The sequence below is a fragment of the Manihot esculenta genome, chromosome 4 (assembly GCF_001659605.2).
Source record: "Manihot esculenta cultivar AM560-2 chromosome 4, M.esculenta_v8, whole genome shotgun sequence".
Lineage (NCBI taxonomy): Eukaryota > Viridiplantae > Streptophyta > Magnoliopsida > Malpighiales > Euphorbiaceae > Manihot > Manihot esculenta.
In genome coordinates, this window is record NC_035164.2 from 30,854,911 (window position 1) to 30,882,278 (window position 27,368).

The 27,368-nt window shown below is 34.0% G+C and overlaps 2 protein-coding genes across 7 annotated transcripts; one reads left to right on the forward strand and one right to left on the reverse strand.

The window, feature by feature from the left end:
* Positions 1 to 1,166: 1,166 nt before the first annotated feature.
* LOC110613071 lies at positions 1,167 to 21,557 on the forward strand. Of its 6 annotated transcripts, none has more exons than XM_021753997.2 (14): positions 1,168 to 1,497; positions 1,829 to 2,235; positions 3,142 to 3,219; positions 3,832 to 3,989; positions 5,412 to 5,487; positions 10,452 to 10,525; positions 10,716 to 10,971; positions 13,415 to 13,549; positions 13,684 to 13,790; positions 13,893 to 13,946; positions 14,195 to 14,278; positions 16,183 to 16,346; positions 19,799 to 19,948; positions 21,090 to 21,557. In XM_021753997.2, exons 2-13 carry the CDS (start codon positions 1,932 to 1,934, stop codon positions 19,944 to 19,946), a joined length of 1,638 nt encoding a protein of 545 aa, XP_021609689.1. In that variant the 5' UTR covers positions 1,168 to 1,497; positions 1,829 to 1,931; the 3' UTR covers positions 19,947 to 19,948; positions 21,090 to 21,557. The 6 variants fall into 6 exon arrangements, 4 of the variants coding, with proteins under 4 accessions (XP_021609689.1, XP_021609690.1, XP_021609691.1 ...); XM_021753995.2 differs by having other exon boundaries at positions 1,169 to 1,363; XM_021753998.2 differs by lacking the exon at positions 19,799 to 19,948 and having other exon boundaries at positions 1,168 to 1,363.
* Positions 21,558 to 22,936: 1,379 nt separating this feature from the next.
* On the reverse strand, positions 22,937 to 24,694 carry LOC110613022 (40S ribosomal protein S12). Its single transcript, XM_021753924.2, has 4 exons — positions 24,535 to 24,694; positions 24,161 to 24,449; positions 23,328 to 23,393; positions 22,937 to 23,220 (listed from the first exon to the last, which is right to left on the reverse strand). The coding sequence occupies exons 1-4, from the start codon at positions 24,540 to 24,542 to the stop codon at positions 23,161 to 23,163; spliced, it is 423 nt and encodes a 140-aa protein (XP_021609616.1). The 5' UTR covers positions 24,543 to 24,694; the 3' UTR covers positions 22,937 to 23,160.
* Between the last annotated feature and the right edge of the window lie 2,674 nt (positions 24,695 to 27,368).

The following is a 27,368-nucleotide window of genomic DNA, read 5'->3' on the forward strand; positions in this document are numbered from 1 at the left end:
TTGTTTAATTTCTTCACCATTTTAAATTACAAGCATTTCCATCATGTAAATTCTTATAAATAAGAGTGAGTCTAAATATTTCAATTTCACAAATGTGGAATCTTAGAGATGAGGTGCCAAGGAGTGCCGAGGATCTGTGAGAGAGGAGTGGAGATAGGACTTTAATTTGACTTGAAATCTTTAGGTCTTCTATTTCATATTTCTACTCCATCTCTATTTCGTGTTCTTGCTCTTTATTTCTATTTTGTGCTCATCTTTATTTTTTATGCTCTAATTTCAAATTGAAATCAGAAAAAGTTCATTTATTACTTTTTATTATTAGAATTTAATAAAGGTATTGAATCTTGTTTGGTTTTGATTAGAGAATAGAAAAATAAAACAGAGAGCGAATATTTTTATCATTTTATATTTCATTAATAGAAAATTAATAAATTTCGGTCTCTTATGAGTTCTGCCATGCCCGTTTTAGCTGACTCGCCATTGTGTTTATGCTTCTGTCCTTTGCCCTTTATCGGCTCATATTTTGGGTTTAAAGACTGTTGTGTGGACTTTTGTTTTATTGCTTTTCATGCCTCGATTGTTGAGATCTTACTATGGAGACATGGAAAGTGCTGGATGGTTACCTATGATGAGTAATTACGCTGTTGACGATGACATTTCCACTTGGTTCAGGAGATGGGCATTTTCGGGTTTGAAATATAATAAAATAAATAATTATTTTTTATTTTAATAATATAAAAAAACCATATAATTTCATCCATCTTTTAACATTTGTAGTTTATTTTAAAATTTATAATTTAATTTATATAAAATAGAATTTTGCAAAAAAATTAAAATATTTTGATATAAATCCATATTAAGTGATATTAATAAATCACATTTATTTATTATTTTTTACTTTTTTACTATTATTTTTTTCATTTTATAATTTTTGAATAATTTTTTAATTATATTCATTTTAAAGATAAAATATTATGAATTTTCATCCCAAAATTATTTTGTTATTAATTTTTTAATTATACTATCTTAAAAAATAAAACTTTATAAATTATAATAATTTACTTATATGTTAATATAATGAAAAAAAATAAATAAAAATTTTGGAATTAATTAAAAAAAAAATTATGGGACAGATGACTAATAAATTTGTAAAAAAGCCAAAAAAAAAAAAAAAAACGAATGTGTTTTCAATCGGCTGGCGTTGGCTGCTGCCGTTGAGCAGATTCAAAAGAAAATAAAAAGCCCTTCTTATAGCAGAAAACTATATCGACTTTCATGTTCAAATCGGGTAATCAGGTAGAAACATTCCAACTGAAAGAAAAACATAATTTCGATGAAAACTATAATCCAAGCCCTTGAGAAGGTACAATTCTCTTCTTTCTTTATTATCCATACGCACTTGCATACAGTTTCAAGATCTGAGACTCTGGCGATCTAAATCTTTCCATTTAAAGCTTAATTTGGGTTGCTCAATGTGCTCAGAATACCGGATCTCGAGTATGGTTGCTCTTTTAATCCTTTGCTTTTGTTGTTTTTTCTGTTTGGTTTCCCAGAAGATTATGTAGTATTGAGCTTTGGAACCCATGATTTTATGCTGCCTTATTTGTTCAGCCCCTTCTCTTTAAGGGTTAAGAAAGAAAATAAAATTGTATGCATTTGAGCTTGTGGATGAGTGATATTACCTTACATGTTTAGCTCATTTCAACTATAATTCCTAATGTAGTTCTGTTGGTCTGCCAGTATTGCTTCTTACAGATCTTCTTTCCTCCTTATATTGGGTAATTGTGCATGCAATTTCTGATATTCCTTTTGTCTTTGCTCTTCGCAGGGTGATGTTGTGGTTATTATTTGAACTTGTTCATGTCTTTTCACACGAATTAATTTAGAACCTGTAGAAGTGTAGAAATAACTCAGCAACAATAGTTGACAGTATGATAACACCTAGATTGTCTTTTTTCGGTATTGGGGGTTCAAAGAAGGTTAATGATTTGTCAGATGGTCGGAAAAGTCAACTTGCACCAACAATCAAACTACAAACAAATAAAGACGTATATAGACCTGGGGATTCCATTTTTGTTACAATTGAGATATCCAATCCCTGTAATGGCGCTTCAGAAAGAACTCTATGTTCATTGTTAATTGAAAAGCTTGGGTTTGAGATTAAAGGTATCGAGAAGTTGGATCCTCAGTGGTTTGCTACTCAGAAGCAATTCCCTGGATCTAGACAGCGGAGAGGTTTGTAGAACTTGTCCAAGTATTTTAGTAGTCTATTCTATTTATCACACTTTCTTTTCAAATTTATTTCAAAGAAAAGGAGACTTTTTAAGATGAGAAGACAATTGATTTATCTAATAAAGGAATTGTCAAGAATTATTAAGCACTAGCTTTTAAGGAAGAAGGCCAAAAGGAATATTCTCTTAAATTATACTACTCGTGTCTCTTTTTCTTTTACCCTCATCCAACAGCAATCATTCTGCTTATCATGTAGGTTCATTTATGTATGATATCCAAGAAGGGATGGAGTAGATTCACCTAATTTTTTTGGAAGGGGAAACAATGTGGATGAAAGAAGAAGGCAGGAACAAAGCATAAGTTGAGAAAATGATTGTTCCCCCTTTTGTTTGAATTGGAGGGAAAATGGGGGGAGTAAAAATGTAGTAAATGTTATTATGAATGATAAAATTATGAGTTTATCCTCCATTATTGTGGGAAAAGTATTATAGGAGGTGTATGGCATTCTCCATCTACCCTTAACATTCTCTCTGATTTGGATAGAGAAGTTTTGGTTGTCTAATGTGCATCTTTCCACTCTCATTTTTTCTTCCTTCACTTTACCTTCTCCAGTGCAATGGAAAATGGTTTTTTGTCCAATGTTCTTCCCTATCTGTTTTCCCCCTATTTTACCCCATTCCAAGAATACAGTAAAAAAAAAATCTGATATGATGATTGAGTGGTTCTTTTGGAATAATTTTGGCCTTATTCACGCAATCAAATAGTACTAATTATTTTTGAGTAGTCAGAGTAGTGAAATCATTAGAAGCTTTAGCAAAAAGAAAAATGGAAAAGAGCCCTGCTGTGTTTTTTAACCTTTCTATTTTTCCCTGTAACTTTAATGGTTGTTTTCCTTTGTTTCGTTTTCAGGTGATCATATTTTTATGGACTGTTCAACATCATCACTGGTTTCTAATCAGATTTTGTCCTCTGGTGCCACAAAAACATGTAAGCTCAGATTCTGGCATTATTTTATTATTTATGTGATCTACATCTGTTGCAGTGTGGTGGTAGTTATTTTGTTGTCCATTCTTTTTGCTTTTGTAATTTCATTGGAAAACATATATTTTGGGCAGATAAGAAATCATTTGTTTTGTTCATTGTTTTCATAACTGTAATTACAATTGTTCAATAGTGAACCCATGTATTAGTTTAGTTCTTCTACATGACTTGGTGAATGATGAATTGGGTGAATTTAAATCATCCAAGCCTCTGGTTTTTCTTATTGAATTTCCTTTGATATCCTATTGCAGGGAAATGAAGCTGACAATGCTCTTCTTGCTTGAAATTGTTTTGTTTGTTCCCACATTCTCTAATTTTGTTTTCTCTACACAATTTGTGGATAAAAGGGTGATAAAAAGCTGCTTCATGCTTTTACACATGTCATTTAACTGTTGTACAGTAAATAACTCTCGCACAGTGCATTTGTGGTTTGTTTCTTGTTGCATGAATGGTGTTTAATCAAAGCAGGGTCATCTTACATTTTACCTTTTCCAAGCTATTAATGTTGTAGGTCATTCTAATCAATTGGTTGATTGAATCACTTGATGCAATCTATAGATGTGGTGCGAGCTGTGCTGCCTGGCATTATACCACCATCTTATCGTGGTGCTGCAATTCGGTATCTGTACTATGTTAAGGGTGCATTAACTGGACAATGGCTGACATTAGAAAATGGCCATTCTCACACAGAGTTATCTAAGGATCTCATTGAACTGGTTTGTACGCTTAACTATCTCACTTCCTTTGATTGTATATGAATGATTTTGTCTCTATTGCCTTCTGTCTTTCTTTCTCTCACCAATGAGGGATCATTCGTTGCACCATCTCCTGCTATTAAGCCATCAAAATTATTTGTGTTTGATCCACTTTACTGCTGATAAATGTTAGTTTACTTAGTTTGATGTCTTATATTTTGGATCATGCATTAGTCTCTGGTTTAGTGAGCTTCAAATGATTCTTTGTTGTTGATGATATAGTGGAGATAGGTGAGATTAATTTTTCATTTTCACAAATTGATGTTATCATTGTCTAAGATGCATAACCTGTTGCCCAAGAAATGCAATTATTTAATTGACAGGCAGTAGCATGCCAGATATTTGAATCATACACATGATATTTATGCCACAGTGCATTGATAATTAGCTTATATGGAAAATTTTGGTATATAATACAGTCACTGCATGGCATATGAGTTGATAATTTGTTTTAGCTTGAAAAAATTCTGGTAGTGCATATTGTGTACCATGTAAGATTTGGCTTTTCCCTTTTTCTTTGGTACCCTCTTCTCTATTTTTGTTGGGTGGAGTAAGGAAACAGTAAAGGGCTTCGTGGGGCTGAAAAGTACAAAGGAGAACTACTGAAATCAACTAAGTCTATAACATTAAGTTCTGAAGGAATGATAATCTATACAAAGGAGAACTACTGAAATCAACTTAGTCTATAACACTAAGTTCTGAAGGAATGATAATCTATATCAAAGCTTAAGATTTCTAAACTATCAGCACAAATCAGAGGAAACCTTTCCTTATCCCCAACAGCCCTTCTTTTGCAGTCCCTCCAAACTTTCGAAAAGAGTTGTTAGAGGTATAAGCAGCAACAAAAAAAAGTATTTCTTTCTTCTCCCAAAGTAAGCCTTCTTAAAAGGAAATTACTGAGTTTTGGCTTTACGCTGTTTCATTTTTTCTTCATTGGGATGGGACCATTTGTCAGTCCCTTTTATTGCCTTATATCTTGAAAGAATTATAGTGATGTAACCTGTTTCCTGTTGATGACAATAACCATCCATTGTGGAGCTTTTTGGGTGTTCACTCATGCTCAATGCCTCCCCGACTGATTTTGTTTATGGCTTATATGCCTTTATTATCCAGTTACATTGTTTACAGTACCTAGATTTTGACTGAATAGTAAGGCAATTCTGTGCTTCTTCCTATCAGATACAGATGTGCACTTTAATTTTTCATGTTGTTGCTATTCATTGGCAACCACTTGCACTCTCATTCTATTTGTTAGCAACTTCTCATGCTCTCATTACGACCTCTATGCTTTGAATCTGCTGAGAACGCTCATGTTCTTTTTACAAATATCTTCCTTGCAATATTTTTACCATATGTTTTCATATGGACATTTATTTCTGTTAGGAAGCTCGCGTACCATTGCAAATATGGGCTACTCAGAAGAGTAATGGCCTGCTAATGGAAGAAGGTCAAAATGACGGTGAGAAGTTTTTGAATCTCATTTGCTTCGAGCCAACTTGTGTATTTGTTGAATATTTTACCAATGTGGTAAATACACAAGTATTTAATATATTTATTTGCTGAATAGCTAATTGGTAACATTGGGCACTGAAGGTTTTTGTGAGAATCTGAGAGTTGGTGATAATTAAGGCTTCAAATCTGACACTATCTATCAAATTGCAATGACTAGAGAAAGAAGAGAGATTAGATAATTGCTATGATTGTATTGATTGGTTTCCAGGAGACTATTTTATAGTAATCACTTCCTAAGAATCTTTTTACTTCTAGGATTTGGGACAGTCTATCAATAGACAAGTAACATAAGACAGACCATTGGGATTCATGCATGTTGACCTTAACTCAGCCGAAGCTGCTTTTTTTTTTTTGCATTTTAGAAAAAAAATTTGTTGCCATAGAATTATGACATTGAATTGCCAGATACATGAAGTGTCTTTCCAGAGAACATCCAGCAGCAGCTCTGATTGGATTCTACCTGCACAGATAAGATGGATCAATTATATTTAGAACCACTTTCTAATGTCTGGGGAAATCTTGGCTCATAAATCTAAAATGTAGGCATGCTAGCCATACTGTTACGTAATTAGTAAATATTGCTTCATCCTTTCATTGTTTGTGGAATTGATGTATCCGCATTTAAAATCACTAAAGCTAAATTACAACCAACAGTTTATCCAGGAGACTATGCATCTTCTTGTTTTCCTTTTTCTTTTTTCTTTTTCTTTTATTTTTTGTTTTGCTTTTCAAGCTCTTTGCTTTCTTGATAATTCCTTGGCTGAGACAGTGGTCATAAGATTTGATCCTTCCAACCTTCAGTTCCATTGTATCCCATGAAGGCATGATGTTCCTATTTTGAAAAAAGCCATATGAAAGTTTTTTTCTGTTCTTGTTTTTCTCATTTTCTCATTCTTTTTTAGCGGCAGCGCCTGCACAAGATTATGAGTTGAATTTGTAGAATTTTAGCGAGATAATTTTTGAATTGTATTTCTCCTCAATTTACAGAGTTAATACATTCCTATTTATACAAGAGTAATAAGCCTAGTTAGGAAGATTTAAAGAAAGATAACAAATAATTTCTACAATTAAATCTCTATCATCAAGGCTGAAATCTTAAAGGCTAAAATCTGTCAACACTGCTCCTCAAGTTGGTGCATAGATATTACATATACCCAGCTTGCAAATAAAGTTGTGTTAACCCTTTTGGTGAATGCATCAGGCAACTGTTTTTTTGAAGTAAAATGAGCTAAGCTAAGCTTAAGACACCACCTGTTAGCTTTTCTTTAATAAAGTGTCGATCAATTTTGTTCTATCATGTTGTACTGGATTCTGAACTACATTGATGGCGGCTTTATTGTCATAATTTATCATTTCCCAACAATTTTAGTTCTTTCGACAATCTTTGTAACCACAAAAGCTCACACATGCCTAGAGTTATAGCTCTATATTCAGTTTCAGCACTAACTACACTTTGCTTCTTGCTCCTCCATGTGACAAGATTTCCTCCCACAAATATACAATAATCAGATGTCATCATCTGGAGATCTAGCCTAATCTGCATCTCTAAAATCTTCTATTTAGAGGTGACCATATTTGGAGAATAGGAGCCCTCTTCAAGAAGCAGATTGTATGTGTGACTCGCGAGGGTCATGCATAAACTGGCTTACCAAGCTAATTGCATATGCTATATCAGGTCTAATGTGTAAGAGATAAATTAATCTTCCCACCGATCTCTAGTATCTCCTCGTATCAATTGACTCGCCAATCCCTCCTTATAGCCTGTGATTACTTTCAATGTGAGATTTTGCTGGCTTGTATCCCGGCATACCCGTTTCTTCCAACAGATTTAGAATATATTTTCTCTGAGAAATGAAGATGCCCTTTTTTGATTTTGCAACTTCAATCCCAAGGAAATACTGAAGCTTTTCTAGATCTTTCAAATTCTTAGGCTAGAAGCTTCTTTAGTCGGGTCATCTCTTCTCTGTCATCTTCTATCATCACTATATCATCCACATAAACTACAAAACTATAGAACTACAAAAAGGGTGACTTTGCCCTTGTGCTGCCTAATGAACATGGTATGACTCGCGTTGCTTTGCTGGTAGCTAAAGGAGATCATGGCTTTGCTAAATCTGTCAAACCACACTCTGGGAGACTGCTTCAGACCATACAAAACCTTCTTGAGTCCGCATATTTTTTCTTCTGTTTGTTTATCAGCAAATCTTAGAGGAATTTTCATATACACCTCCTCCTTTAGATTTCCATAGAGGAATGCATTTTTCACATTAAACTGCTGTAAGTCCCAATCAAGGTTGGCTGCACAAGATAGCAGAGTTCTGATTGTATTCATCTTTGCAACAGGGGAAAACATCTCCTGGTAATCTACTTCATAGATTTGAGTGAATCCTTTAGCCACCAATCTAGTTTTGTATCTCTCAATTGAACCATTGTCTTGTGTTTTACAGTGAACACCAATTTACAATTGATAAGTTTTTTTTCTTGATGGAAATTAGGAATGACAAGTTCCTAAGTCTCTCATTTTTTTTCAAAACTTTCAATTCTTCAAATATTGCTCCTTTTTTATTTTGGATCATCAAAAGCCTCTCTCCGATCTTGTGGGATAGACACAAAGGAAATAGACAAGATAAAGACTTTATAGGAGGGAGATAAGGAATTATAAGAAACAAAGTAAAATAAGAGATGTTTAGTATATGATCTTAATCATAAGAAACAAAGTTAGATAAGAGATGTTTGGCACGGGATCTTTCTCCTTGTCTATGAGCAATGGGTATGTCTAAATCATCTTGAGCTAGAGGTAACTCACTGGGAGAATTTGAGGATGAGTCTTGACATGGTATAGACTGCTCAATAGCTTTATCTGTTTTTTTCCTTCTTGAATACTTCTTCAAATCCGGTCTATTCAGCTGCCCAATGTCAACATTCTCCCCTTGAACTTGACTCTCTTCCTTCCCATGAATATTATTCTTTTCCTGAGTAATCTTCTCCCTCTGAAGATCATTATCAAGAAGTATGGAACCATTGATCACCTCTTCCTATTTCTCATTCTCCCCCTGAAAAGGTGATGGATTTGAAGGTATATAAGATTCAAATTCCCTGAAAGTGACATCCATACTGATAAAGTATTTCCTAAAAGGCGATAATAACATTTGTATCCCTTCTGAGTTAGAGAATATCCAACAAACACATGTTTAAGTGCTTTTGGTTCCAATTTACCAACATTCTTCGCATGCACAAAACACAATAAAAAATCTTTGGAGGAACAGTGTAGGAGGTTTTACCTTGGAAAACTTCTAAAAGACCCTTATAGTCAAGGGCTTTCAGAGGCATCCTATTAATCAAATAGATAACTGAAAGGACGACATCTTTCCAGTATGGTTTTGGTAGATTCATAATGAACATGAGAGATTTAGCAACTTCTAATAAGTTTTTATTCTTCCTTAACCCCATTTTGTGCACTAGTGTAAACACAACTAGTTTGGTGGATTATGCCATCAGTTTCAAGATAATTATGGAACCCTTTCTCCATGTATTCTGTCCCATTATTTGTTCTCATAATCTTAACTTAGCATCAAACTGTGTACAAATCATTTTGTAAAGACTTAAAGTAAGAAAATACCTCATTTTTTGTTTTTATCAAATAGATTCAAGTTAATCTGGTACAACAGTCAATAAAGGTAACAAATCATCTATAACTAGATAAAGAAACATGTTGTGTGGGACCCTATACATCAGAGTGAATGGTCATAAAAGGAACAATGTTTTTATTATTACTTAAAGGATAAGAATTCCTGTGTGTTTGGCAAATTCAGAGGCATCACGGCATAAGGAGTCAAACTCAGTTTGCCAAAACAATTTGAGATATAATCTCTCTAAAATGAAAAAGGATGGATGTCCTAACCTCCTTTACCACTGAATGATTTCCTTATTGGCATCTTTATTCATACTTAGAAAAGCTCTATCTGCATCACCATCTGGATTACCATTCAAAATGCCAGCTATGGGAGTGTAGGAGCCATCAGCTATTCGAACAAGAGCTTATGTCAGACATGGAGTGTAGGTGAGAAAAATTCAAGAACGAGTCATGTTTATTTGCTTTGAAGTCTACAATCCACTCACAAGGATTATGACGAGCAAGAGAGGTAATATCAGGTCTTGACCATGACAGTATTGGAGACAGCAGTTATGTTGCCTTCAGCCATCTCAAAAATAGAGAAGAAAACTACTGTGAAACCCAAAGAGACACCTTACCCACACCAAATGAAGCCAAACACCATAGAAGGATGCCGAAATCACTGAGAGGAAGCCGGCTATGTCAATCGGGAAATGAAACAACATGGGATAAGATTGTCATGCGCCAGCAGAGGTGGTGTGTGTGATGCATGCGCTGGGATCTGGGATGCCGGAGCTGATGGTTCGACCGCAGATGGTGTTCCGACAACACTGAGGGTCGCGGTGAGGGTGGAAGAGTAGTCTAGGTGGGAGAGTACCAAAATGGGTGAGTTAAAGTTTCTGGGAGAAATTGGCAAAAATTGGGCACTAAATCAGGAGCAAGGCTCTGATAACATGTAGAATTTTAGGGTGAGAATTTTTGAATTGTATTTCTACTCAATTTACAGAGCTAATACATCCCTATTTATACAATAGTAATAAGCCTAACTAGGAAGATTTACAGGAAAAGTAACAAATAATTTCTACAATCAAATCTCTACCATCATGGCTGAAATCCCTACATAATTAAATGCTAAAATCTGTCAACAGAATTTCCTGATGCATGTAATTATGGTTTAATGTTATATCATATATATGGCATGTAACAAAGCATTTGTGATAAGAGATATTAGATTTAATTTGTTTTAATATAACCTTGAAAGTTTAACATCATTATATATTATTCTTCAATGTTGTCAGGGACTGTTCCTACTGCAACCCTCCAACTGGATGTATATTGGAAAGTAATCGATGGAGATACTGAAACTGAATGGGTAGGTGGTTATCAACTTATCTTGTCATCGATTCCGAATGGATGTGTATGCTTATGAGTTATGCATATAAAGCCTGTATTCTATGTGAGAGTGTATTTCAGGGTTATTTTTTGGCATTATTTTCATGCAATGCTTCTGTTAGCTAATTGAAGTTAACCGGTTTAAATTATTTAATTGTCTACTAAGGCAGGCTAGAGCAAATGATATAGATGATGGAGTGGAGGAAGGTTATGACAGTTCCAGAGATGATTTCTCATCTTTTTCTTCCTATAATCCTACTAAAGAAAGCTTACACAAAACTTTTGGAAGTTCTTTGTCCTTGCAATCATTTGCAGCAAGGTCTTCAAATAAGGAAGCTTCACTTGTTGAAGGAAGACGTACAAGTTTATCAACTCTGGCATATCCTCGGCTGTCTGCAGCTGAGGTTTTATATGGTTGTGGTGCGGGTAAGTAGAGGCTATATCAATGATTATATCCACTACTTCATTTATTTATTTAATTATTATTCTTTTTTCAAGGTACAGAAGACATTGTATTAAGATAGGTGGAAATGTGGCTATGAATGGTGGAACAAGATCCTTTCTAACAAAAATGGTAAAGAAACAAAGATATTAATATAGAAGAGCTCTCTGAGCTTGATGATCATTGACTTATACAATCCCTCTAAATGAAGTAATGCGTTTTGGAGGGTCCGTTGCCCGTTACCCCATTATACAACGGCCTCCCCTGATTTGCAGACGTAATGGCCGTCACCAACCGTGAAGTAATGGTAACGGCCGTTACTTGTAATAGAAATTCTTTTATATCCTTCCTCTTCTGCCCCCTATTCTCATTTCCATTAGTTTCTACACTTTTTAACAGTTTCAAAGGCAATATTTTTTTAGGTTTTCTCTTTCCTTTCTCTTTCAAATTTCCATTTTTCTTGCATATTTCTCGTATAAGCTTAAATTCATATAAACTATTGTATTTCCAAACTTATTTATTCTAAAAAGTTAGGTAAATTTTATGTATTTTAGTTTTTAATTGTTGTTTTTTCCTTTTTTTTTTAAAAAAAAATTGTGGATTAAAGGGTTAGTTTTGTGTTAAAATTATACTTTGAACTATTAGTTTGCTCGATTTATAAAGATTATGTTGGTTTTTCTTATTTTAAACTATATGATGTTTAACTTAAGTTAAATAATCTATATTTGATATATTTATATTTATTATGCATTTGTATACATTGTTCTGAATTAAATTTAATCAATATCATTTCATTTATAAACTTTCAAATTCTTTTGAAAAATTTGCATGCGCTAGGTCGTTACCGTAACGTTACAGCCCTGTTTTCATTACTCGTGACTGCGATTAAAACCATGGCAAAACAATTCCATCTCATCTAGGCTGTGAAGGTAAATAGTAACCTTTGAAATTCCATTCTGACTTTTCATTTCTCATTCCTCCCCAAGCCTGTGAGTTTAGTCAATAATGACCCTCCACACTTTAGGATAAGCCCATTGTTCATTAAGTAGGCTGAAAATGTGTTCTATATACTCAATGTGAATGCACAATGCACCAATAGAGAAAAAAAAAGATTTCTGTTTATTCTTACTGATATACAGATTAGGTTATTTGTTACTCCATAAACCTACAGCAAGTTGTTGGTGTTATTCTATAACCAGACTAAATAGAAGTCCTTATCATAGAGGGGAACTTAGAGTCCGTTAATCTGTTTGGTATAGAAAAAGGGTTTGCATTCAAGATGTTTCCAACACAAATGAAGGCTGAATTTTTCTATTGAAATTTAATAATTTGAGTTTTCTAGAAACAGAAATTCATTTCCACTTTTTAAAGTTTTTACCAATATTAGAAGCACAATTGAGTCTTATTTCCTATCATATTCCTTTATAAAGCTTTTAACTTGTTTCTCATGCTATTACCAGCACTGCTCCAAACACATCTCTGCATAAAAGGGGTCCCTGCCAGCCTGCCCCCAACACATACGCTGCCACCACTAATGAAACTGCGTTCATACGAATGCCAACAGCTTGACAGCCACAACCATTGTCATTGCTACTGACCAACCACCCTATTAAAAACATCCATATTTAAGAGAGTAATTCTGCTGCTGCCATGTGATGTAGCCCCAGAAAGAACAAAGGCAAAACAAGGAATAAATCCTCAGGGAAAAGAGAACTAATTCTCAATTGTATTATTCTCAAATAATTATAATATCCAAGTCTAAAGCTACTGAACAATAGAAAACTAGCTCTATTTATAGAGCTTACAAAGATAATTAGATTAGAATTAGGAAACCCAAATTCAAATCTAATTGTGAATGCTAAATAAAATAAACTAGGAAATAATAATAAACCTAATAAAAATAAACTCCCCAAGCAATAAAACGATAAATAAATCATTAGAAATTCCTATTCTTATCTTCATCCAATACCGCATCACATTGTCATCACCACCCACCATTTAGCACCTTTCTAAGACCACTACTGCCATATTTGAAGAAGCAATTACCTCCAAATATTTATAACTTTGATTATTAATTCTACAATATTTCACTAATTCCAGTTGCCAATATAGATGCAATCTGAATGGAGCAGTAAAAAGTATTAGGGAACAAGGAGGAAATGAATGCATTGTCTATTTTTCATTGAGAAAAAACTGGAAATAAAAAAACCAGAAACTACTTTCTCCAAGTAAAAACTCCGTAATTTTTCAAATATGATTAGTAGTAGGAATTAGAACAGGGACTAAAATCCTAGGTGAAGAAAGATTTCTGTTACAAGATCCTTGAACTATTAAAAGTCCATGAACTTGACTGGATTGACTGTTTGATTACTGGATCTCTTTTCTTGAAGGTTCACTTTCTGAACAATAGTTTATATCTTAAAACAGATATTTCATCACCTGATAAGTCAGTATCCACCATGTCTTCAAGTCAGCAGCAGAAGATTGTGAAACCCCAATCTGAATATGGTATTGTAGGGGAATCCTCTCCACCTGGTGTAGGAACCAGTGGACCAGCAACATGTAAATTATCAAAAGCTTTTTTTTTTCCTCCTCTTTGAATATGATAATTACTTCTCAGTGTATTTTAGATCTACTTTAATTTGTTAATATATAGTGCTGGTAAAATGCTTATTTGTAGCAAACATTCTCTGCAGCAGAAGGCTTTATTCGAGGAAAGTCTTACAACATCAGGATGGACGATCAAGTTCTACTGAGATTTTCCCCAAAGAATTCTGACTCCACTTATTACTTCAGTGACATGGTAATGAACTTCCTTTTTGTTACTCCTTCAGTATGTTTCTTTGAATTTAACGTTCATGTAGTCCTTTTTTTCCCCTCTTCTATTAAACTGTTATATTGATAGATTGGTGGAACTCTTACTTTTCTTCATGAAGAAAGATCAAGAAGATGCCTTGAGGTAATGTCAAATAATAGCCATTTTAAATGAAAAAAAATTATCTGCTATCTATATGTAAAATAACTTGTGAAACTGGAAATATCTACCTAGAGCAAGTTTGATCCCTCTAGAGCACTGACCACCTATTACTACTTATGGGCAATCAAGGGCTACATTGTGCTGTCTAGAGGGATCAAATTGAGAAGCAGCACTTTCAAAATTGTGAATGCTGTAGCATTGAAGTTGACTGGAAGGACGACATCTTGTAGGTCTCAGTGACACTAGAAACTTCAGAGACCATAAATAGGCAATTTGTTCATCCTTCTCGCAGGAATTCCCCAACAATCACAAAGGTACAATGTCTGGGTATATGCAGTGCTGCTCAAATTGATTGATTTATGGATGTCTCGTGTACTGTACAAGTCCTATTTTAAAAAAATAAATTAACCTTCATGATATATCTTAATTGTTTTGGAATGATCTTTACTATTTTTTTCATTGACATCTATCTCATTTTACAAGTATGTCATATTTATTCTCATCATGTGTGTTAATTCATAAGAAAGAAAATATTAGAGAGTCAATTTGATATCTTACAATTTGGAGGCCAAACTTTTGTGTCCAATATCTTGAAAGTCCAAGGGAACTGGCAGTGTGTAAAACTGGTAGCAATTTCTGTTGCTTGGTTATTGCAATAATGGAATAGATAGGTCTGATTCATTCACATCTGGTGCTTAGTGTCCAACTCTAGATGAATTTTTGATAGCTTTCCATCACATTTTAAAGCTTTCATTCAAGTCCTTTACTTCATTCTGTATAATAGTCCATGTGGTTAGAGGAATGACCATGAAAGCCTATATTTGAGTGGCAGTAACCAGTTCAGGCAATGGGAATGATCATTATCTTCACTGTCCAATTTTTTATACTCTTGTAATATCTAAAGACCTGATTGTTTGCATTCTCATAATATCTAAAGACCAAAGCAGCAGAGAGCTAAATATATTGTTTGGTAGTATCCAATCCTTGAGTCGCAGTAATCTGTTCCAGTAATTCGAATGACTATTGCCTTCTATCTTATAAAATGTTCTTTGATAATATATAATGACCAAGGAAGCAGACAGATAAATTTCTTGTTTGCTAGTGTATATTGTGGCTTAAAAGAAATGCAACTGAGCCTTACCTTATTTCTGTTCTCTTTTGGAATTTTGCATGTAGAACTTTTACAAATATTCATAGAATCAATTTTCCTCTATTCTTTGATTTTATATGAAGGAAACCAAACTCAAAGTTGTTAGGGCGAGAGTCAACACAAAAATGTTCACACAATTACACATTTTAACATAAAGATGTCGTACTTCTAATTAGTCTTCTAAGTAAATAAGTACTAAAACAACACCCATATCAGAAAAGCAATCAACAAAAAGAATAAACAAATCTGTCATTAGTTTATTACTGAAATTGCAGAGAAGTTAAAAAATTATAAAAAAAGAGCAAATGGAAGAAGAGAAGAAGAGGAGGAGAAAAGAGAAAAAGAAGAGAAATAACAGAGAGAGAGAGAGAGAGAGAGAGAGAGTCCTGATCTGCTAGTACGCCAGCTTTAGAGGGAGAAGAGAAAAAGAGAAAGAGAAGAGGAGACAAAGAGAGATATACCTTTTGTTAGGACTTAGGAGAGCAAGAGAGAGGAAGGGGATAGGTTTAGTTTTGTTTTTTTTTTTTTTTTTTTGTTCCTGGTCTTTGGAGTGGAAGAGGGAGGCTAGGGCTTCAACTCTAAAAAAAAAAAACAAAAACTTACTGTTGCTTTGAAGAGGCTGCACCTCTCTGCCCTGAGGTGTGCAAAGGCAGTGACGCCTTGCCTGGCGCCTTTCAGCACCTTTAACAACAATGGCCAAACAGCTTTTTCTTCAAGTATGCACTGTTTAGGAGTTATGTTAGTCAAGCATGTTCTTCATATTATTTTTTGCATCAAATTTGCCATCAATAAAAATGTAGCATGTCAAACTTTATATGTATTGTATAAATGATCCGATATATGAACTTATGGGATGCTGAAAAGGGTCTCTCTGAGGCTCTGAGCTCACCTACTCACTGCCCCAAGCTCATCTCAGGAAAAAAAAGAGGCCTTTTTCCTCTTCCTTTCTTCTGGCTAATCTAGTGTCGTTAATTTCAGGCATTTAGGATGTAAATATAGAATTCGTTACCTGCACATTAGTACTTGAAAATTTTATTTCATATAATGCGTGCTACATCATCCTTGTAGGTTCAGAGTGATCATCATGAGGCTGTTGCAGATTTGGTGGAGACCAGCTTTCTTTTTTCTGTACCCATGGATGGGCCCATGTCCTTTTCTACTCTACATGTCTCGGTGCAATGGGTCCTGCGATTTGAATTTTTTACAACCCCAAAGAATGTTGATTGGAGAAGGTATTTCCGTATATTATTCCGTGAAGAATTTGTTCAAACATTCTTTTGATATTTAAACATGGATCTTGTGCTCCATTTGGTTGCTAAGTCGAGATGACAAGTTGAATCCGCTACTGAATACATGTTTAAGCATAAGACAGGAAGAGTTCCTGAAATGTCAACCGTAGGAACATTAATTTTCTTGGAAGAGTTTAGCGTTGCTAAGGGAGTCTGCCAAAATATAGGCAACTAGTAATCATTTTGCGAGAGCTTTCTGTCATAATGAATATTCTTGGGCTGCCATTTGCCCTACATGATTATCTATAGCATTTCATTCTTTTATAAATGACCTAAAGGCAATTTGTGAAATAGTATTTATTGGAAGTATGGAATTCAAGTGAATGGAAGTTTTTTGACCAAGCAGTACTAGAAATTCAAGTACCTTGTGACCTTGTGTTGTGTCCTTGAGTAAGGGATCGTGTCACGAGTCGATGAACCACAAAGTCTTCTTTAAGAGTTAGCCCCTCGTTTCTATTTCAACCTCTTCTTGATGAACCTATGGTTGCTGAAACGTAGAGCTCTTTTGAGGGAGCCCTTGAATCTCGTGACAGAGTTTGACTTTTCAAATTATGTGTTTGAAATATTGCTTGCTTTATTAATGTAAATTGCCTCTTTAATAAGAGAAATTACAATGAGGAAATATAATTTAATTACATGATAATTGCTCACTAATTGTGTAACGACCCGGGGACCGGACCGCTACCGGCGCTAGGGTTCACATCGACTTAAGGTCGCCGGAGCTCGTAGCAAGCCTACTATACATCCTGTGTGCCTGATAAAATCTCATACATGATCACACGATATAACAAAAACTTAAGCATTTCATGAACCAAGACTTGACCTGTCATGTAACAAAACTATAAATATAAAACCCATACTAGAGCCCTCATCAAATGCTCCAGTATGGTAAACATCACATGCCTCAAGCTTGGTTCAGGCATAAACTCATACATAAAACCTTTACATGAGGATCATGAAAATAGAGATTACAAGGTCAAAAAAACCAGGACAAAGCACAATTCTAATTCATTAAACAATACATGTCCACAACTATACTATTACAAAAACTATACCAGCCACCATGCCGACTTTTCCGAAATATCTCTGATCCTGCAAACCTGGGGTTAGGGGAAAGGGATAAGCTACAAGAGCCTAGTGAGCAGAATATAAAAACAGTTTAATAAACATATGATCGTATGAAATGCGTCACAACACAAACAATTCACATCAAGATAGACTTGTCACCAGTAATCCTCTACATATTTCAATAGTGCCCGGCCCTCAACAGGAGCTCCTCAAGACTTCCTTTTAAACATAACATAACATATCCATAATGCCAGGGGTGTAGAATGGGCAAGCCCTGGTCTTTCCATATCCGTCATAACATATCATATTCGAGGGTTAGTGGGTCATCAAACATCCATCCACAACAACAGTAAATTATGCAATGCATCATATTCGTGAATTCTAATGCAAATAACCTAATATTTAAACATGGCATTCGCGATGCATGGGCATGCTTAAAAAGTTTGATTCTTTTAAAATAATAGATCAGTTCAGTTCTACACACCTCTGGCTGACACTCGCCTAAAACTGACGCAGTTATCTCACTGCAGGCCTCTATGGTCTCTCATGTCCGATCCTACACAGATGGACTCAAATGAGGGACCAAACATAACTTTTGCAATACTCTAAAACAACTTCCCAAGCACCCCCTAAAACATACCAAAACATGTATATAAAGCAAGCAGAAAAAGGCTGGGCAAGGGATTTTCAGCGACAAGTTCGGCGGCCGAAGGTCCCTCATAGATCAGAAAGTCGAGGACTTTCAGGAGCAGGTTCGACGGCCTAAACTCCACACAGATCCGAAGGTTGGAATCTTCGGAGGCGGGTTAGGCGGCCAAAAGGCTGCCTCCACAAGCAGGTTCGACGGCCGAATCTGGCTTCGGCGGCCGAACCTGGGTCCTCCAGCAAGGAAGCACACAGCCACCAAACACTCCGATCCTCACACACAACAACTCATAACCATCCATACCCACCCAACAAGCATAAGGGACATAAAAACTAGCCTAATCCCCAACAAACAACAACAAAACAACACGAGAAAACATTCGTTGTCAACCTAATCCAAACCCTAAAACTTTAGATTTAACCATCTTCCCTGCATAAAAACCCTTTAACCCTTCTTAAAACTTATTTAAAACATAGGAAAAGCAAAGATCTAAACTTACCTCTTGGAGATTTAAAGGTAGCAGCAACCCAAACTTGGAGATGAGAGAAAATCGATCTCCGGAGGTCTCCAAAGTTTAAAACTTAGATTCAAACTCAAATCTTCAAAAACAAAAGAAAACTTATGAATTTTCTGAGAAATTTGACAAAGTTTCAACAAGAGCATCAAAGAGAGGGCATGGACTTACCTCTGCCCAAAAATGGAGAGAAAACTCTCTCATTTTCGGGTTGAAAGCCTCTTATAGATAACTAGAGAAACCACCTTCGGCGGCTGAACAGGAAGGTCCCGCAGCAGCATGGAGGAACCACCTTCGGAGGCCAAACCTGGGGTTTGTTCGAAAAAAATTTTCCTTTTTTCTTTTCTCAAGATTAAAAATTAAAAATTCAAATTCATTTTATGAAAACCTTAATTTTACCCTTCTAAGAGATTCCAGCTTTGAGATTCCGGATTCCAACGGGAATTCCGTTCGAAGATTGGAATTCTGACGCCAGAGTTTAGCCGGATATTACAAATTGCAATTAGAACAATTGGAGTAATTGCTCGACAGCATAATAGAATCCTGAATTGAAGGTGATTGATATGATAATTGTTGGACAGCATAATGAAATCCTGATTTGAAGATAATTTCCATGATAATTGCCATTTCCTATTTACTTGTCGAGAGCTTAATTAGTGTGTGAATTCTCTCCTGTTGTGGGCTTATGGCGTCTCCGATACATCTTTCCAATGAAAGCATCTCAATCCCTTTTTGTATTATTCAGGTAGGTGAGAGAACTTGCTATCTCCTGTCTTCAACAATTACTTTAACTGATTAATTGTTCCTTAGCTGGGTTTCCTTTCTCTCTCTCTCTCTCTCTCAAAGAATGACATTATTTTTTAGTGCATGAATTTTTCATATAATTTTCCTTCAGCAGCTTTGCATGTACTTCAGTCCTTGTCAGTTAGAAAAATAATTACATATACTCGTGCAGTCATTCATTTATGCAGATGCATACAAGAATAATTACATATCCTCCTGCAGTCATTCATTTATGCAGATGCACATGTGACTCCACTCGAATCATTATTTTTGTTTTGTTGTAATACTGGAGATATTCAGTTTTATGCAGTTACATGCTTCTCAGCAGTAAAGTATTTCAACCATCTCTTTTGTATTAAAAGTCTCTTGACCTTCCAAATTCAGATACGAGCATCCTCTTCTGGTAGAGGGTAGAGACAAGAGTGAGTGGGTTCTCCCTATAACTGTGCATGCACCTCCACCTGGTACTCCAGGAGCCCATACCCACAGCGAGAAGCATTCCTCTTTGGAACCTTTATGGTTCCAAACTTGAAGGTACAAGTGAATCTTGTATTACATTTATTATTTAGGTCATTTTTTGTGGAAACAGTTGTGCTCTGTGCAGCCTGTGTAAATCAAATAGATTTTGTTTGCAGCTAAATTTTTTCTAAATAACATAGAGAATTAATTGGCTTCTAACAAATTTATTATTAGAATTTGATTAGATCTTTTAATATTCCACCTCTTTGGATTGTTAAGAGGATAAGAACCATGTTATTCATAATAGTAAACTGGAAGTTCTTAACTAGTGAAGTGCCCATATTTGTTTCTAATGAGGGTTGAGACTAGGTCACATATCTCTTGAAAGGAAATATATATTACATTGCTTCTTAGTTTACCTAGTAGTCGTTAGAGCTAAGGAGCATGAACTGCAAATGATAACATTGACCAAAATCGCTCTCCATGCCTACAATGCAAGCAGGCTTCTCTCATGATGAACATGTGGAGTTTTATAGCATGCAAATAGCATTCGCAGTAATGGAATGTCTTGGTACTGTTTAACATATTTGAATAAATGAATTCCATATAATTTATGAAATTAATTTGTAATATTTTATGCCTTTCCTGTTTGGAATATAAAATATTTATGGATATTTATTTGTCTTTCCACACTTGTCATTAGTAAGGTATTGACTTACAACTCAATTTTTTGTTTTATGGATTTTTCATTGTTCTTCGAACAAATTCAACCAAATGAATAATCACCCGTCCCTTTTTCTCTCTCCACGCTATTTTTATCTTGTTCTCTCTCTCTGAGTATAAACTATTCCCATTCTAAGCTGCCAATCATCCACATCTGAATGTTTATTTATGCATTCTACACAAAATTCATTTTAAAAATGAAATGAATTACTTCTTTATTTTGTCCATAGTTCTGTTAACCTTTTACAGTGATAAAATTGCTGAAGAAGTGCTTCCAGATACCCATGCATGAATCTTTTTTGGATTGTGTGTTGATTTAAATGTCTGGGTTAATTGCAGGCAAAACTTTCACATTAATGCATCAACCAAGTTCTTAATCTTGGATTTCATTTAATGGAGTTTTTCTCATAGTATGCTCTAAGTAGTATTGTCTGGCTATTATCGTATTCTTTATGAATTTTGTTAATGTTGTTTAAACTGTTTGTTAAAATAGGAAATGATCGGAAAGTAAACAAGTGGAATTCGATTTGATATTTATGGCTTATGACGACGAGCCAAGAGGAGCTGGCTTAGCTTCATTTCCATGCAAGGTTGCTTTTGCCTTTAAGCTGGGGCCATGTAAAGAAGATGCGCAAATGCTCGGCTAAAGAGGGACGTCTCCACATTTGGGGTCTGAACATTGCAACTGTGATGACCAGAATTTCAAATTTTTGTAGCCTAATATTGAATTTTTTTTTGGGAGTAATTCAGCCTAAGCACACATGGGTTTTGAGCGCTTGAGCTAAGACATTAGGTGCACACCATGCCACTGGCTTCGGCCTGCACAAGGCACTGCTAACACCTTCCACTACATGAAACCTAAAGAAATTCCAATTCTCCAAATTTTATAGATTGTAAGAAATTTAAGAGTTATTCTCTAAAAGGAAAGGAAATTTGAAGGCAGTAGCCTATCGAAGCACCATATTCTTGTTTATCTAAAGGGAACCTAGGAATAAAATTGAATATAGCAATTCTTTCCTAACAGCAGGAGCTGCAAGTTGCTCATTGGGTTTTTTAAAATGACCGATTAGCTAGAAAAAAAATTTTTCAATTTTAAATGGTAAAATTTTAATTTTTAATTTATTATAATTATAGTAAAATTTTAAAATAATTTCTCAAATTGTATAAAAAAATATAAAATTTTATGTTTAATTACGATTATAATTAATAATTTTAATATTATATCTAAATTTTTTATTTTTTTTAACAATTATAATCAATTCTTCAAATAATAATGAGTAAGGCATGTATTTTTTTTTTAAAAGAATTAGTACTCTAAAAGTATTACTCTTATTATTTTAATTCTTTAACCCTTATATCTAATAAATCATATACTTTTAAAAACACTTAATTTTTATTATTCTAATCTCAAATTTAATCTTTAAAATTTCTAATTTAAAACTATATCTAGAAATTTAAATACTTTTAAAATATATAATAATTAGTTAAAAAATTAATATAATAGATTTAACTAATATTTAAAGAAGTAAAAAGATAATCCATGATATGATAATTACATTAATTTTAAATTAATTAAAATTATTTTAAAAATTAACAATAATTATAATATTAAAAATTTTATTTATAATCATATTTAAACGTAAAGTTTTAAATTTTATTTAGTTTAATAAATTATTTTAGAAATTAATTATAACTATAATAAATTTAAAATTTTGAGTTCAATCATCCAAAATTAAATTAAAATTTTTATGATTAAATGTAAACTTGTGATCTTTTACTAACAATACTCTTATTTTAACAAACATGATCCCAAATAACCCACATGTTTAACCCTGGGTAGTAGCATACGAGAAATTGAAATCCTATTCCTGTAACTTTTGTTTTTGAGAAACATTATCTTTTTGTTTTAGAATGTAAACCTTGTAAATTACCTGCACCAACGGCTATAGGAATCCATTAATCTGCACTGCCATATTTGTTAAACCAACTTACTACAAGCTCCAAAAATGAGCTTATTTATTTATAATATTTAAAATTACTATTTACTTTTGATACTTGACCATTATACTTGTAGCTAGTTTGACCAAGCATTTTTACCTCAATTTTGAAATTTCACCACCACCTCATTTAATATCATTTTTAGTAATTTTAAACACATTAACTAAACACTTAAATTTAAATGGTAACTTGAACTAATAATCTAAACCAAATACCTTCCTAATTTGGTAAACCCTGGCCCAACCAACATAGAACTTCCCATGTTAAACAACCTAATAAAGGATCTAAACATAGTCTGGACGGTGATTCCATGTCAATATATAAAACGAACCCTTAAAATCATACATCTAAACAATCATGCATTGTGTTCAATTTCAAACCCAAAAAGGTTCTAATTCCGCATGTCATACATCAAGAAAAACGTTAAACCACAATGATAAGAAACAACTCAAATGCAAGCACCTGCAATTAGCAAGCACTCAGAAACCCCAAAGGATATATGAAAACAAAAGGTCTCTACATATTAACTTTTAATTAAGCCCAGGGTATAACAGATTCATTGCTACTCAGTGAGACTTGACATGTTGCTGGACAACATTAAGACCTTCACTCTCCTCACCGTAATCCTGCAAAACAATTAACCGTTATATATAATTTTGGAAAAAGTGAAAGCAATTAACTCAATCAAGAGATGGTCTGGTATAAACATAAAGCTTTAGAAATAGAACTGCACCTGAACTACAGCGCAAGAACAACCAACTACCTTCCTGGCCTTGCCCTCGGGATCAATCTTGCACAACTGAAATATCGACCCAAGAAATGTCAATGGATGGTGTTTAAGAATAATGTACAAAGCCTAACTAGATTGAGAAAATAAAGAAAATTCAAGGGAAGTGTACTGCAACAACATAGAAACATCAACAAGAACAAACAATTCATAACTTAGAGAAAGCGCATGATTTGGAAGAAAAAAAAATAGATAGCTGAATAATATAAACATCTCCCGGTAATAGTTCTTTTTGAGATATAAAAAGAAACCCCTGGAATACATTAGTTGCATCCAGCATCCAATTGACTTCCATCTTATGCTTATATCCATGCATCTCACAGCTATACATTTAGCAACATAGAATCTTTGAGACTAAGCAACATATGTTTATGGTTTTGGTTATTAACCCATAGATATACTGTTACAGTCAAATGTTGCACCGATTGAACCGAGATGCTAAGTATTTACTGAATTTTCTGTTCTTCTTCAGAGATCTTTCAACCCACTAATATATTTTCAAAATACAAGACTAAAAAATGAATAAAATAAAATATCAATCTTCACGAAACCATATGCAACATATTTTTTCATCATGTGCTTATATTAGTAAACTAAATGTTTGATAAACAAACTAATCAACACATTACTTTAAGATTCTAGCTACCTCATAATAAGTTCTACCATTAGAACAAATTTCAGATTCAATGCATAAAAATAAAATAACACCCAGTGCAGATTTCAATTTAGCGTATTTGAAACGATTTCAAGAAAGAAAATCAAAATGGACAGATACTCACTCCAACCCATTCTCCAAGAGTCTTGGCACTGGGAACCGTTAAGAGGCCAACACCATGATCAGCACAAAGCCCTTTCACAAGCTTAATATAGTCAGGCTGATTGCAGTCCTCAGCCAATACACAGAGCTGGGCAGCATGTTTCTCGATCACTTTTGCACCTTCGTGAAGACCTCGAACAAGCCCACCATGAGCCAAAGATTTTCTGAGAACTAGCTGCAATGCAGTCATCAAGTCCATGGCCTCGCCAAGAGGCTGAGACGGGGTCTCAACGGCGACGGTACCCTCCTCACTGGCTCAAGTAACAGATTCAAATCAATAAACCAGAAATTCTCCAAAAACGGCAACAAAAGCAGCAAAATATTCAGAAAACTTACCCGGACATTTTCACTCCTGGAAATATAGAATTAAAGCGTAGAGAGAATGAGGAAGAGGGAGAGGAGGTGGCTCGTGGCCGAGTCTTGTAAGTTTCAGTTGAAGAGATTAGGGTTTTGAGTGTAGTCTTCGGCTTTTAATGTCGTTGCCTGCGGGGACTTGGGAACTTTTCTCATGGGCCTAATTCTCCAGTGGCCCAATTTTAAAAGTCTTTTTAAAAAAAAAAATTGAGAAATGGGATTGAAAAGTAGAATTTGAAAATTTATTGAGATGCATTTAATATTACATTATATCTGTCTGTGAATACCAATTCTAAAAGTTAAAACGTATAGATTTTTTTTTAATAAAAAAAATATTCATTTTGAGATTTATTTTGAAATTTTACCTTAAAAATAATTTTTTCATATGAAATTTACATATTTAAATGAATTTCATAATATCAGAATTTTATTACTTGAAATAAGAATTACATTAAACGAATTAAATTCTCATAGATCACATTATCCATCACACAAAGTTATCTCTTTGATTTATTTTTTTCTGAGAGGGAAATATCTTGAAATATTTAAGATTTACGGCACTTGTAATTATTATTAAGTCTATATTTTATTAAAGTTGGTTTTTTATTGTTTTAAAACTAGTTGATGAGGAGGATATTTGCACGGATGAGAAACATAAGATGAAATTTTTGATAATTGGATACAAAGTAAATTTGCTTAAATGCATAAGTGAATTGGAAGCAACCTAAGCATAATCATTCAACCAGTGAGCAATTGGATACAAAGTAATTACAAACTTCTCCTTCACTTACACCTCTGCACATCTTACGAGAATTACAATGAGAAAACACAAGGGGAGAGAAGTGCAAGGCTTTCCCAGATGAACAACTTCAAAACCAGAACTAGACAAGTCCATTTTAAGCTTTTTGAAGCTTCTGTTCTATTGATGAACAAAGCCCAATGGAAAATGCAAAAGAATGGTGATAGTAGAGATACCTCAGAAGAATTAGCATCAACTCTCCAACAAAGATCCTGGAATTAATTACAAACAGAAACAAAGTCCAGAATTATACATTGTCAAGAAAAACTTATGGACACTCTAATAATCAGTCTAAACAAAATCAACTAGCACCTGGATTAACATATATACATAGATCAATCGAAAAGAAAAATTTACCTCGGAACTTGGTTATTACCGTGCCTGCATTTCCAATACTTACAACTTCTCAAAGAGTGAGCTTAAATCTATTTCATTGGCATTATCTATAGTGAATATTTATGTACGCCTATGCACATTCATGATACAATGTTATTGAGCCAGAAGGGGTATTAAGACAAAAAGGGGGTTTATAGCCTATGAGCGAAATACATATGCATGTCTAAATAAGGTGAGGCTCAGAAAAATAAATTTTAATAAAAAACTATAATTACAGAAAAAAAAATCATAAATGTAGCTCCATTTAAGTGAAATTGTGAAAATAACCAAATTTAAAAAAGTAATAACGTAGAATATATACAACGAATATAAACTTCACGCCTGAACAATAATTTTCAAAACACTATAAGGACTTGTTTAAAAATAAGACAATCCGAATTCTAGACATTCTAAAAACAAACTCCAACACAAACTCAAACGGCAATGTTAGTGTTGCTAGAAAAAGGGGGTAGCAATATTAGATGAGTTATAAAGGGCCTAAATAACATGTTAGCCCTTTTTATGTTTAGAAAAAGGCAAAATTCAAGAACTAGAAAACCTAAGCAGCAATGTCATTGTCTTCCTAAAAAAATAAATAATAAATAAATAAAATGCAATCTCAAAAAGTCTGAAATAAAAAAACCCACATGGTAGTTGTTAGTGGTTTTAAAAGCAACATAGGACAATATATAATTTATAAACATAAGAATCCAACAGCAGGAACGATGAGAGGAAATAAGAGAAGCTTCAAATCAAGGTACGAGAAAATGAATTAAAAGAGAAAGAATATTGAAAATAGAAATATGAGCTGTCCGTGATATTGTGATTGTGTGATGAGATTCCGACGATATTTTATCATTCGCAACCCTGACTCCAATGACTTCTTAATGCACCACCACCAAGTTCTAGCATATCAATAAATTCCATATGTAGTTATAATGTCTTTCGTCATGGAAGTTCTAATCAAAGTTGAAAATAAATAAGGTGCACCTTTTTAAAGCCTTGCTCTTGGGACAAAACATACACCCGTTGAAGATTACCACCTCTTTACTTGCATAGACATTCGGATTGGAGCCTTATGAGAATAAGGCCACCATTAATAACACCAGCAGGAGGTTGGAAAAGCAGGAAGATGGTAATGATGCTTACTCTCTTATATATATCACCTTCAAATTATAGAGGAGCATAATTCTTCTTTCCCACCTGTAACTATTGAATCATCTTTCAAGAGTCAAGCAAGATCATCAAGGATTAATGCAAATTACCTCCAATCAACAAAACATTCAAGAGTACTATTATAATGATGACATTGTTTAACCAAACAGCTCCAAGATTCACAGAAATTGTCTTTTTAAGAAGAAAAAATACCTTGATAAATAACCATCACAATCCATTTAGGACATATAGCACAGATTACAAATTCATCCTATACCAACATATTCCCTCAATTTTATGACACAAGACGGACAAAATTGGAAGGAATGTGAAAAGAAAATGAGAGAAACAATTAGTTTTCAACTCAGAATCTTGGTATTCAAGTCATTAAGGAGTGCAGTCCTCTTAAATAATACTCTAGGCCAGCAACTTCAGTATGTGTTTATTATGAAACTAAATTTCTTCTGAATATTTTCAATAAAAACCA